At 37.0% G+C, this 14,055-nt stretch overlaps 1 protein-coding gene across 1 annotated transcript in view; it reads right to left on the reverse strand.

Annotated features, from left to right (window-relative positions):
• The window catches only part of Meox2 (mesenchyme homeobox 2), a 60,106-nt gene extending 47,025 nt beyond the window's left edge, over positions 1-13,081 (reverse strand). Inside the window, exon 1 of the mRNA XM_090332281.1 lies at positions 12,083-13,081. Coding sequence (XP_090188407.1) covers positions 12,083-12,596 — 514 coding nt within the window. The 5' untranslated portion in view covers positions 12,597-13,081. The remainder of the gene's footprint in view (positions 1-12,082) is intronic.
• Positions 13,082-14,055: the final 974 nt, after the last annotated feature.

The raw sequence follows: 14,055 nt of genomic DNA on the forward strand, positions 1-14,055 counted from the left end.
GAGATATAAGTAGGAGCAGAAAAAAAAATTACACAGTGGTATAAAGTAGAATGAATTGGGGTATTGCTATGTAGAACACAGCACAGTAACCCAGCCCTGGAGATAAAACTATTGGAAAAAGAGATCATCACTGTATCATTGACCTAAAGGAATTTTTAGTATAAATCAATAGGGTGAAAGGAGAATTTGACTGTGTTTGGGTATTCAGTTGTCTTTGGAGGAAAAAAAGAAAGAAAATCCATTTAATAATCGGTTGTATTTACTATATATATATATAAATTGTCTAATAATGGAGAATAAGGTACTTGTTGTTTACTTATAGTAGTGATTTTCTTTATTACTTGATCTGAAGACAAAAAATCCAAACACGCTGTAGGTAAACCACAACACAACAAAATGTACTTAAGCTTTAAAACAAAGATCCTTCACTTTACAAATGGTTACCTAAAATACATTATTATTTACCTTAATGTCTATTACATGGACTTCAAAAAAATCAAATCTCAACCTGATATTAAATTTTGCTTAAGTTGTTACAAGTTACAAGCACTTTGGTTGTTGCTACCAGAGTTACTTCATTAGAAAAATAGTAAACAGAAACTAAGAAAGATTACTGTGGTGACATTCATAGGATAAGTGTGAAAGTGACTGAGGTTATCATGATTGCAAATCCAGCTAGAAGTAGACTATATCCAAGTATTTTGTCATGATACATTTTGTTATCTCAACATTAGTACCAAATTTATACAATAACATTTATAAAATTTATTTATAAAATCATTTCTACTTAAATTTTTGAGGGGAAACTAAAATCATATTGTTTCAAAGTATTTTACGAGATGGGAATGTGGAAGCCAGATGCCGCTCCTAGGCTACAGGGACCGACATTGCTTAGCTTCTGTGGACACATGCTGTCATAGTATAATATCTGAGTCCCTTCCAGCTTTAGTAGTGTTCTAAATTTGGTTATCTGTTTAAATATTCCTATACACTGAGAAAGCTACAAATAAAACCCACAATGAAATCGATGAGTTAATGAAATAGCATATACAATAATTATTTTATTTTACTTTTTGTCATTGCTGTGTGACACTCACAGGACACCTAATGTCTTATCCTTATCCTGTGACTTTCTTTATCCACCTACCAGCTCTTCTACTCTCAAGCAGAGGGACAATGACTACATCTTTTTCTTTCTTTCTTTCTTTCTTTCTTTCTTTCTTTCTTTCTTTCTTTCTTTCTTTCCTTTTTCATGTCTAAGGGCTTGAATTTAGGGTATGGGAACTATCCCTGAACTGTTTTTCTTAAGGCTATCACTTTACCATTAAAACCGCAGTGTCATTTCTAGCTTTTTCTGTTACTAATTGGAAAGAAGAGTCTCATAAGACTTTAGTGCTCCCGCTGGCTTTGAACCACGATCCTCAGGTCTCAGCCTTCTGAGTAGCTAGGATTACAGGCATGAACCACTGGCACCTGGCAATCCCTATGCTTTTTAAGAGCTGAAATGTGAATTCAACAGCTTTGAGGAAAGTTAACCCTGCATTTGGGCTTTTAGTTACCTGTTTTATAATTTTATTATTTATACAAAAATAACTTCTGAAGACCAATAATGTTAAATTTCCCTAAAGTATAGTCCTCAAGTCTTCATATTTCACTGGCTTGTAGGAGAGGAAACTGAGACAAATAATTGAATGTTCCCTATCTCCCAGGACTTCAAGTCAGAGAGTTTGTTGCTCTGTATTGCCTCAACCTGAGCAATATATTTCAAGAATTATTGACTATGAACAAATAAAGAAATGAACAAACTGCTTTGTTTGTAAAATGAATTGCCACCAAAATAAAACCGATCTCATTTATTGGATGTAGAATAAAATGTTTTCACATTTTAGTATTTTTATCTATTTCTCATTCCTTAGAGTCTTCAAATAAAACTACTAAAAATAATGAAGAGCTAGAAAACACGAATTCTGTCTGCAATAAGCACTGTACACAGTGGAGGAAATGTCCCTTGCCCACCCTCCCAGTTAATAGCTTTAACAGAAGAAATGCTTTTTTATTATTATATCTGAATCTATTTAATATGATTTTTCCCTCTTGTACTCACTTTTACGGACAGAATCGCTTCCTTTGTTTTGTATATTCTCTAATGAAAAAAAATAATTGATGGAGAGGTAGTAAAAGACACACAAAAAAATAAAAACAGAAATAAGAAAATCCCAGAGAAAAATTTTTTCCAAATAGGAATTTTAAGAGTTGTCCTAACTAGAATTTACCCTACACTCATGGGGGAAAAAAAGCATACAGGCTATTTTAACTGTATACCATTCATTTTAGCCAGCAGCCCTTTTTATAACAATATGCGTAATAAAAACAAAAACGGACACACCATAGAACAGTATACACCCACATAAATGAACAACAAAAATAACTTCGAGAGGAAGACATTATTCTAAGTATATTGTGTGTGTAAATCCAACTGGATTGGGGAAAAACTAACCAAAGAGAAGTTTTATTGTTGGTCTATGAATGGCAACTAGTAAGGGAGAGAAATCAAGCAACAGTTGAATCCTCCCGTGTGAATTCCATAGTATTTCTCCTTCACAGTCTGCATTTGTTCAGGTTGACTTTGATGCATTTCATCCGCAAGGCTTCTGTGCTCTGGATACTAGTTAGATCTGGCCAATGGAGGCAACAGAAGACTGGGTACCCGGAGGCAGGTTCCTGGATGATACTTGATATCAACCGTAATTCTGCACCTGAGGTCCGAACTTTACCAGAAGGTCTATGTCCGGATGTTGTTACCAAATGGATTCTAGTGAGAGCTCCTTCTGTTTGCCAACTGAGGTTTAGGGGAGCTATTATTTTCCAATTGTGGACAGATCCTGGGTGATTCATCATTTCCTGTTGCTTCCCTGCAAACTGCCCAGCATCAAATTATACTTATTTAATTCTCATTTTTCCCTTTGAGGGTTCATCCACTTCCTTGTCTGATATGCTAAGAAATAACACAAAGCTTTATGATTCATCAATTAGAAACACTAAATCCGCAGATTAGAAACAAAGTGCCGCATCTTTTTATTTCCCAAACTTCCGGGCATCCAAGCATAAATAAGCTGTAGATAGATTCACTTTCAAGAAACAGAATGAGATTGGAAGAGAAAGTATCTATAGTTTCCTGGAATTTGAGCATGGATGTTCACAGAACAGGAATTCTGGAAATGTGGGCGGCAGCAGGCTCTCAGATTTGGATGCCTGAACTCTGACTCTCCTGTCATTTCAATCTGTCTCAAAAGTTTACTTCAACATGCAGTCTCGTTTAATTCATCCAGACCCGTTTATGTTTCAAATGAGAAAAAAAAAGATTTTCCATGTAAACAAAGCGTATGCTAGGGGAGATTTTAATTGTTAAAGGCAGTAAAAGAAAAATTCACTTTCCTTTTTAAAAAATAACAAATGAGGAGATTCCATTTGATTTCAATATACACAGTGAAAAAGGACCATTTTGATAGTTTATAAAATACGAAAGCCATTTATTAAACTACAGATATCTTATAAATGGTTTTTAACCATTACTTCCAAGTTCTGGGCAGGATAGTGCTGTTTTTTTTATGTGTTTTATCTATCCAGATAAATGAGTAATTTGTGAAGTTTATTTTCATTGTTTGCTTGTTAAGAGTCATTTCTCATCTTATTTCTAAGACAACATGTAGCGATACATTAGTTTGCTTTTTATTTTTTCAAACAACTAAGAATAACCATCCAAACATTTACTGAGTGGTTATGACAAGGCAAAAAGTTACCTCTTCAGCTACTGAATCTATTTGTATTTACTGCATTGCAAGTAACTATCACTTTGCAAGAAAAATAATTTTATCTGCATGTCACTTCTGGCAAAATGTAAGTATATATTTTCAAAGAGTAAAATTGCAGGCTTTTAAACTCAGCTGGCATCTTCTAGCCTAAGTTGGACTCTGTTGGTACCTTTCTTCAGAGTCTGTGGGATGATTTCATCTTAATTATATTCTTTCCCACTCTCATATAAGATAGCTAGGGATTTCTTTGTTTCTTGTAGAATCATGCAAATCCCATGAAGTGAATGAAGAATAGTCAGCTAGAGGAAGAGAAAAACAAAAGAAAACACAAACTGCAGGGGACTTGGCAGGTTTGACTTTTATGACTACCATTGATTACTAGTTCTAGCCTGCTGGAGTCTCTACACAGCTTTACATGCTAGAAACTTAATATTTTATTATGTAATGGAAACATTTGACATCAAATTACAGCAATAGAATGTAGAATGTCAGATCTCTAGTTAATATTTGCCGTTGTTGAGAAATTTAATTTTGAATTTTCTTTATTGGCACACACATATATATAGGAAATGTAACTGCTATATTCTAGCAAACACAGCATCTTCGCAGTCATCCTAGCTTTACAAATAAATTTTCTAAAACACAGTGCAATCTAATAAATATAGAAATTAAACACTATCAACTCCCAACACTGCAAATTTGAATGCCTCATATTCATAATTTCAACCAACAAAGCCTACATAAGCTTCAATAAACATGTCTCTATCTGCTTACAGAGTTAGGAAAAAAGAAGACACAACTTTTGGAGATGTACTTGAAGCAAATTCAATTTTTGAACTTTTGAAAATTAGCCACCTTTCAGTTTAAAACTCTGGGCAATAACAACCTAAAGTTCTTATGACTGTAAGTTACGCATAGTAAGCATGTAATATTTGCTATAATTGTAAATTTCCCCCAAATTGAATGTTTAATTCTCTAGTATAATCAAGTATATTAGATTCATTAAACTTGGAAGTCAATGTAAATTTTGAAAATGCCATAACAGGAATATATAAAGTAGTGGCATAAATGAGGGTTTCTATCTCTCTGAAACTGAAAAAGACAAGAGATTGTATTTTAAAATTTCTCTCACATAAACCTTTACCGAAAATGTTTAGGTACAACAGCTTTTACCTGACCATTCTTGTTCACATGCAGAAGAGAATAAAACCAAAATAGCTTCAAAATCCTATAAAAACCTAAATGCAAATATCCCATACATAATTTACAGACAAGCAACATGCAAACTCAAAAATGAAATTATTTGTAAAATACATTGTTCATAGGATTTTTATTGTGTATTCCAATTTTCAAAGGTAAAAGGAGACTCCTTATTTATCCATTTTATTACACATAAATGAATACATTTACCAAGTAACAGTTAATTTAGTAATACATTTGATGAGAGGCTAAAAGTTACTTTCTCTGAAATAGAAAATAAATAGTTGAGATTTGTAACGTATACATAAATAAAGGTCAATCATTGTTTTGCATAACAAATATTACAAAGTGCTACTTTATGAAAGGAAAAAGTTTCCCTATACCTTTAGAATGTGAGTAAAAATTACAAAAAAAAAACGAAAGAAAGAAAATACTAAGGTTTAAAAAAAATCCTCTAAGAAGGGAGCCTCAGAGGCAGGTGCTAGTGGCTTGTGCCTATTATCCTAGCTACTCAGGAGGTTGAGACGTGAGCTTTGTGCTACAAAGTTAGCCCAGGCAGAAAAGTCCCTCATATTCTTGTGTACTTTTTTTTTTACCACAAAAGCAAAAATCAAAAGGAAACAAAAACAAAGAAACAAACAAAGAGTGGAGCTGTGGCTCAAGTGGTAAAGCAATAACATGAGCAAAAGAAGCTCAAGGAGAGGATTGGCAGTGAAGTAAGCCAGACTCAAAGGAACTTGGGCTCAATGGTTTCCCTCATTTTTCATAATCAGTAGAAACCTTGGGCTCTCCTAGCAGAGATTTGCAAAACCTTGATACAAAAGGCCATATAGTATGAAGCTAATTGAAAGGACCTCCAGGATATTGAAACAAAAGCCATATAACGAATGATTGTTGTCCTTAAGGTACTATGTTATCCCTCATCTCCTTTGCTGTCCCTTGGTTATCTCATATTGTTACAGTATCCCACTTTGTTACCTGATATATCGTATATATTTGTATTTGGTTATTTGAAATTAGATAGGGAATGGGGGAAAACAAGATGACGGGTGGGGGGGCGGGAAATGGGGACCAAGACATGCAATAGGGTATCAATTTTTGGGAATTAATGCACCATCTATCTGGCAAATATCATGTAACCCTTCTATTAATTACAATAAAAATATATGAAAAAAAAAGAAGCTCAAGGACAGTACCCAGGTTGGGTTCAAGCCTCAGTACTATCACAAAATAGAGAGAAAGAAAGAAAGAAAGAAAGAAAGAAAGAAAGAAAGAAAGAAAGAAAGAAAGAAAGAAAGAAAGAAAGAAAGAAAGGAAGGAAGGAAGAAAGAAAGAAGGAAGGAAAGAAAGAAGGAAAGAAAGGGAAAAAGTAAGAAAGAAAGAAAGAAAGAAAGAAAGAAAGAAAGAAAGAAAGAAAGAAAGAAAGAAAGAAAGAAGAAAGAAAAAGAAAGAAAGAAAGGAAGGAAGGAAGGAAGGAAGAAAGAAAGAAAGAAAGAAAGAAAGAAAGAAGGAAGGAAGGAAAGAAAGAAGGAAAGAAAGGGAAAAAGAAAGTAAGAAAGAAAGAACGAAAGAAAGAAAAAAGAAAGAAAGAAAGAAAAAGAAAGAAAGGGAGAAAAGGAAAGAGGAAGAAAGGAAGGAAGGAAGGAAGGAAGGAAGGAAGGAAGGAAGGAAGGAAGCAAGGAAGGAAGGAAGGAAGCAAAGAAGGAAGGAAGGAAGGAAGGGAGAAAAAGAAAAGGAGCACCAGATTAACATTACTTCAACATTAAAATAGGTAAGAGAGATAGAAGCCTGAGACCTCAATGACCTCTATGTAATGTATTGTACTATATAATGATAAGACGTGCCATAAACTTTTTGGTAGTTGAATCGATAACTGTAATTCAGCATTTTGCCTATACTTTTCTATATGCAATTACTCCTTATGGCTTCAGTTCTAAATGACTATTCAGAGCAATTGTACAACATATAGAGAGATTTTTATTTGTTATCTTCACATCTTTTGCAAGAAGTAAACCTTATTATCAAGTAATACATGAAAATAGGACCATAAAATAATCATTGAATGGATATAGATATGTCAAATAGGAAATCCATTCTATTTACTCAAATTCTAATTTCTGTAATTGTTTCTTGGTTTGTGTTTCTTTCTTTCTCTTCTATCTTTTATAAAATTTTTGATCATTGAAATTAGCCAAATATGCCTTTGACCTGGAAAAGTAATTAAGTTCGCCTATTAAGAATTAGTTCTTCACTTTCTATAATGATAATCATGGGGTAAGGAATTAAAGAAAAATTAACTTTCATCAAAAGATATTTACTATTACTAAAAATAGTTGGAAATTTTGAGGGAAATTGTAAATCACAGACAGAAAATTTGAGCGATAAGCAATCTGCAATAATGAACTGAGCAAATATTTAAAAACTCTTACATGAAATTTATTTTATAATTTATCTCTAACAATAATATTGAGCAGTTACAGATATTTAAACTTCCATAGTATTGTTTAGAAACAGATATCCTCTGAAATTTTAGATATAAATCAATAAGTAAATATTGTTGGAAACTAAAATGTGCTACTGTATTGCATTTCTTTTTTACTATGAAATAAAAATCTAAAATGCTCTTAAGTATTTGTTTTGTGCTTTAAGCTGCTGATTTTTAAAATATACTAAATGAATAAAATCGTTGAAGCAAAGTAGTAAATAATAGAATTATAGGTAGACACTTTTCACACTAGGTTACCAAGTCACTAAAAAGCTAATTTTTAATTTAAAATGTTAATTTTCCATTATATATGAAACTAATCTCTCAAAAGTTTCCCTCAAATTGGAAGAGCTAATGTTTATTGCAATTTAATTTATATTTGTAATTAATTTCTTACAATGATTGAGTCTTGCAGTAGTGTAAATTATACATTTTGGCAATAGGAGATAACTAGATATATTTAAGCACAGAGAGAAAATAATTACCATAGTGTTTTACCCCTCAGTGGGCTAGTATAAACCAGTTCACAAGGCATCAATATAAAATTTTATTGATGATTATTGTAAAACAATGGTAAATATTTTAAGTACATGCTATTGGGATTTTAATTTGAGTGAAAGGGTAGATGTTGCTATGCTTCACATTTCAGCCATTCTTTTCCCAATAAACTGCAAATGAGGAGATTTATGTTGAACTAGAAACAACCTATTTTAATTCACATTTTTTCTTCCATCTATTTCTGGTCTTCAATTTTAATTTCAAAGGAATTCCTCCTTTTGACTTATGAAAGTAATCTTTGGAGAATGCTCCTATAGGTCATTCATACCTACAGTTATTATCTTATGTCAAGTCAGCATTTAAAACAGCTTACATCTAGAATTAAGGTAACACTCCAAGAAAAATAAAAACTAAAAATTGGGTTTATATTTATAGTCCTGAGATATTTAAATTTTCAACAGCTGTAATCTTTGGGATCCAGATAGTTACTTTTATAATTCTAAAAAAACTAGTGGAAATGTATAAATAAAAGTCATCTTTTTAAGAAAACATGATGATTGAAATATCTAGGAAAACAATACTAGAGTTAAAATGGAGTAAAATATTAATTCTGGTCTTAATATTATACCTACTAAACATAACGCTTTCTTGACAATCATTAGATAGATAAAATTTGAAAATAAATGTTTTGTAGTCTAGTAGCTGTAAATAAAACATTTTCCATTTTTAATCAAATATGACTCAAAAATCTAGTAAAAGCACATCTTTACCTTTTCAATTACATATCTACTTCCCTTCTCCTTTTGTGGAGATATTTGTTTTTTAAAATAAGGTAAGTGCTTATTTTCATTAGCCTTATCTGAACAAAATTATCTCCATGTTTAAGTTGTAGGTTGCTGTCATAAAACAAGTATGTATTGTAACCCTTCCATTACATTGTTTGAAGAACAAACTCATATAAGTCAAGCCAAAAATTCTACACTATTAATAGACAATTTTTAGGTCACTTGCATTGTGTGATTATTTTAAGTAGAGTTGTAAAGTTTTGACTATTAAGAGTCCCTTTGAAAGTGTGGCTGGAAAACATGGCAGGTTCAATATTACAAAAACATTAACCCATGAAAAATGTTTAGCACATAAAAAATATGATATACTTTTCTATCAATCTAAGTAATTTGAAATTGTCAATACACTACAAATAGAACCTAAACTCTACAAACATCTACTTTTACTAAACCTTTTGAGTTTGTATACATATAGGTTTATAGGTTTATATATGTCTGTGAAGGTGAAAGGCACATTATAATACATTATTATAACCCAAATATAAGATTTATAAGTATTTTGGCTGCTTTCCAGCATTTTCTGGCACTTCTATTTCTAGTATAACTTAATTTAGTCATAGATACACATGTGTACAGTCCCAGTATAAGATGCAGTGATACAGAACTTTTATTCCAGTTTTCCAGTAGATTTCCATATTGCATTATGCACAACAATAAGTACACCATCACTGCCCACCTCCTTACAAACTACAAGTGATTTCCACTTTGGATGAATTTTTTTTCATACAATATCAAGTGCAAGAGTGTAGAAAATAATGTCATTTTAAAAGAAATATTGAAAGTTTGAAACTGTGCTTTTATGGCGATAAATTATATTCATAATATAACACATGAGGGGAAACATTGTTCAAATATTTTGTAGGTGTAAGAAAATAGAACAATGGAATGTGTCGAACTGTTTTATAAATACAAGGAAGGGTATGAGGAGGAACGATGAGGAGGTGAGTGGCACATTGTACATATGTATAGAAATGACTCTGAAATCCATGGTGCAGCTAATATGTGCAAGGAAAATCTTTCAAGAATGATGGTAATCATTCCCCATGTTGCTTCAGTTTTTGCTAGGCTATGAAATGAAATAACTTTGAACATTCATTATAGAAAATGAAATGTAGTATTGCTACAGAAGTTTATTGTGAATTTTAATCTGTCTAACAATCTAACCAATATTTACTCAGATCCAACAATGGGCAAATTAAATTCTATTTTCAACATGCATATAGAACTTATTGTGATGTTTCCTTTTATTTAATCAAACATTCCTTCAATAGATTCTGATCAAAGAAAAATTTCATTCTAAGTCCCCACTGGTTTTTATCTTTGGCAAAGACTAGTTATTTTTCCCATTCAAGTTGAAATGGATTGATACTCTTTGAAGATGACTCAAATTTTGGCCTCTTTGTTACTTAGTACCCTAATAATCAGTTCTAAATGTTAAAAACGAGCTTTATTTTGTTGTATGATTTTTTAACTTATGAAGAGTATGGCAAGTATTTGGTTAGCTAGATTTTATGAAAATGGGGTCAACCGTTAAAGAGGCAGTTTTTGAATCCTACTTTCTCTGTTTGACCCTACCAAAAGTAGTATATGACTTTTAAGGATTCCAGGAGTTGTGAGGAACAGCCAAACACATAAGTTTCTCATGCAGAAAGTAAAATGAAGGATAAGGTTTGGAAATTCCAAAAGAATTCTGACCATCCTGCACTGTGAATCCTCTTCTGAAAGCTACTAGGGTGAAAACTACCGTCCTTGAAAACCATCATGAGATTCAAAAACTGATTTTTATATCTAAGGAAAATGGAACTTTTTTTTCTTTAGATTAACCTTTCAAGTGATGGTCTAAAGAGAACTTCATTGGCAGCTAATAAATCTGTTTAAAAAGTGATGGGCAGTGCTGGCAACGTTCCTAGATATAAACTGATTCGTGATGGGGCATAAAAGGTTTATCCTTGACCTTGAAATGAAAAGTTAGGTTCTGTGACTATCTGGGAAACATGTCCTTGAAGTACTTGGAGAAGTGATACCTCTCCACAAGATACTATGAAGTGCACAGTTAAGTTATTGTGTGCAAAACATGTGGCCTACGGTTTCACAGAAGCTACACGTGTTCATAGTTTTCCAAATTTGATATCTGGGTTGACCTTTTAGGATTGTTGTGGCAAAAATTAACAGCAGGGAAGAAAACCAATGCGAGCATTACATTTTATAAAACAAATGCTAAATCTCAAAATTTTAGAATCCAAGTGACCCTCTCTCTAGCTTTTGCCTGTATCTTTCAGCATCGTTAACGGGACTTGGAAGAGTCGCAAAGGAAGTTCTGGGTTCCTCTGGATTACTAGAAAAGCACTAGCCCGCTTAGGCTTCCAGTTCAAGGAGACCCTTCCCCTTGCTTCAGTGCCTGCCCCACACACAGCCTGTGTCTGCTAGCATGTTGTCCTCAGGCACCAAGCAAGTGAAGAATGCCTCGACCACTTCCCAGTACTTGCCTAGGTATATCACTCAAGTGGGAGATGACTTAAGTTCTCCCTTACTATATTAGTAAGGGAATCATCGTTCTTCAAGAATCTCAGCACCTCCGTATTTACAGTTTTCTAACGCATTGCTTAAAACCCTCTAAATTCCTAGATAATGCCATCTTCCCCCAGAAATAGGGGCAGCTTTTATCATTTAAAATAGGATGCTATTAAAAGATCTCTGAAAGCAGAATTTTTTTAAAAAAGTACAACTTTTTTTTTCTCAAGTACTCTTCCAACTTGCAGGGCAAGTTCCAGAGATTATGCAATCATTTGGAAATCCAGTTAAGAATGGGGAAAATCGAGCCACTCTAGGGACGGGAATTTGCAAGCGACAAGTCAAGGAGCAGCACCGGCATGCACGCATTCACACAGGACAGACAGACATGCGGCATCCCGGGCGCCACCCCTCTCCCCAGCCTGCATGGAAAGTCACGCTTCACAATCGATTTTACATACTAACTTGCCTTTTATTTCTTTTCTACCACCACCCCCCCACACACACACACACACAACCTCTGGTAATCTAGTTTGGGATCTTGGAGAAGTCACCGCTGTGGGCTGTATGCGCGTTATTCTAGGGGAAACACGTGTCCCCAAGAACAGGATCGGAGTGGTAAAGCTGAAGGTAGCCACCAAAAGCCGGCAAGATATTTCTCCTCTCCCTTCTCAACCCCTCCGCCCGTCCGGACACCTCGCATGCCTACAGGGTGCCCCGTGTCTCCTTACCGGAGCTGTCGCTTTTCCTCTTGCCGCCACTTCTCTTCTCCACCTCGGCGGGTGACAGCGCCTGCCGGCCGTAGTCTCCGGGGGCGCACGCAGCTCCGGTGGGAGTGCTGGAACCCAAGCTGGAGGAGTTGGAACACAAGACCGGGGGGCTGCTTCCCAATTCCGGGGGCCCTCCCGAATCGGGCTGCAGACAGAGACTGTGCCTAGCCGCGCTCGGCGGGGAGGACATCTGCGGGAGGTGCCAGTTGGTTTGCAGAGCCTGATGCTGCTGCTGCTGGTGATGGTGGTGGTGGTGATGGTGGTGGTGATGGTGGCCCCTGTGGTGCTGGCTGGCAAACATACCCTCCTCGTTGGGGTATCCCGCGATTATGCAAGACGAGGAAGAAGTGGAGAGTTCGGGGTAGGACATATGGTCGGATCTTCCATGGAGGGCGAGGGAGGACTGGGAGAAAGGATGCAAGCCTTGCGCGGTGGCGTGGGGGCTGCGCAGGCAGCCAAAGAGCGGGTGTTCCATAGCATGCAAGTCTCAGGGTCCACGCAGACGACGTCTCGAGGGCTCCACACGCCGCCACCACCCTCTGTCCCTTGGTGGTGGTTCTTTACTGGAAGTCGTGTGACTTGCTCTCTCCCACGCCTCCTCCCAAAGTCCTAGCCGCGCGCTTTCCTGCCGCGCTCGGATCACCCCAGGGATGAAGCCCTAGCGGCCAACCTCTTCCACACCCGAACCCCAAGACCCGGAGACGCTTCCCTCTGAGCCACTCAGATGTCAAGGGTAGGAGAGACCGGAGCCAAAAGAAGGTGGTCCCAGAGAAGTGCTTTCGGGGGGGAAGTGGCTGGGAGAGTTATAAATAGGCTGTAACGTGAGCTGGGGGCTGGCTCAGGCGCCCCGCGCTGACCACAGGCAAATGCTCTCCAATTCTCCCGCGCAGTCCGCGCCGCCGCGCGCTCCCGGCCCCTTCCCCGAGCCGCCAGCGCAGAAGCCGCCCGTCCACGCCCGCGGGGCCCGGCCGGCCTCCAGGGGGGCAGCCTGCATGCCCCGTGGCTGAATCCCGCCCGGACCGGCAAATGGCTCCACCCCTGCAGGCTCACTCAGGGCGGCTCCAGTCAACCCCAAGCCCTCTCAGGGTTTCCTAGCCGCTCCCTATTCTGGGGAAAATTTGATTTGTCACTACCATTAGGAAAGCGTCACCTGCAAGGAAAGCGGGGAGAGCGCCTTGCCCTAGAAAAACACTAGGGACTGGAGGTGGGACTGGAGAGTTAATGCACAGCAGTGTGGGAGAAGTTGTTCACTTTTTTGTTTTTTATTTTGTTTTGTTTTTCTCCAAACTTTGTGCCTGTTTCCTTAGCGCAGCGGCGCGCCTTGCTTTTCCATGGCTCCGTGCGGGAGGGCGTGGATAAAACGCATGGAGACCAGGGCAAAGATTGCAGAGCTACGCACCACAAACCTCAGAAGACAGTCTCCTTATGGAGAGGACAGGGTGCTGGAGGGATGGGGTTGCAGATGGCTGGCGCTCTGGCATGCCTCTTGCGCATTGCCAAGTGGCTCCTGTTCTTTTCCTTTCCCGCCTCTCCCCTGTCTTTCCTGGTCCTACTCAAATTGCTAGCCAGTTATCCACCAAAACATTTCTCTGATGGAGGATTATTCCGTGGCAATCTTTGCCCAGTAGCTCATACATTTCTAGCCTCTTGCAGGAGACTAAATTCAGATTCCCTCATTTCCTTCCAGAAGTTCATTCTCTCACTCAAAAATGGCAGGTAGCCACACACACCCCCTTTAACAACCACGGTTCTATTTATTGAAGAAAGTAATTTGGGACCATTTTACCTCCTTCAGCGTTCACCACCTTGGAGCAAGCACTTAGAGTCCTCTTGTAGAGGAATTCCGAAAGTTGCCACCGGGAATTTGTGAGAGCCAGGGCTGGTTTCTCATTCTGATGCTTGCTTGCATGTCAGCAAGGACTGCTAAGGCCTGA

This window comes from Megascapheus bottae, chromosome 5 (assembly GCF_031878675.1).
Source record: "Megascapheus bottae isolate mThoBot1 chromosome 5, mThoBot2.hap1, whole genome shotgun sequence".
NCBI classification, from domain to species: Eukaryota; Metazoa; Chordata; class Mammalia; order Rodentia; family Geomyidae; genus Megascapheus; species Megascapheus bottae.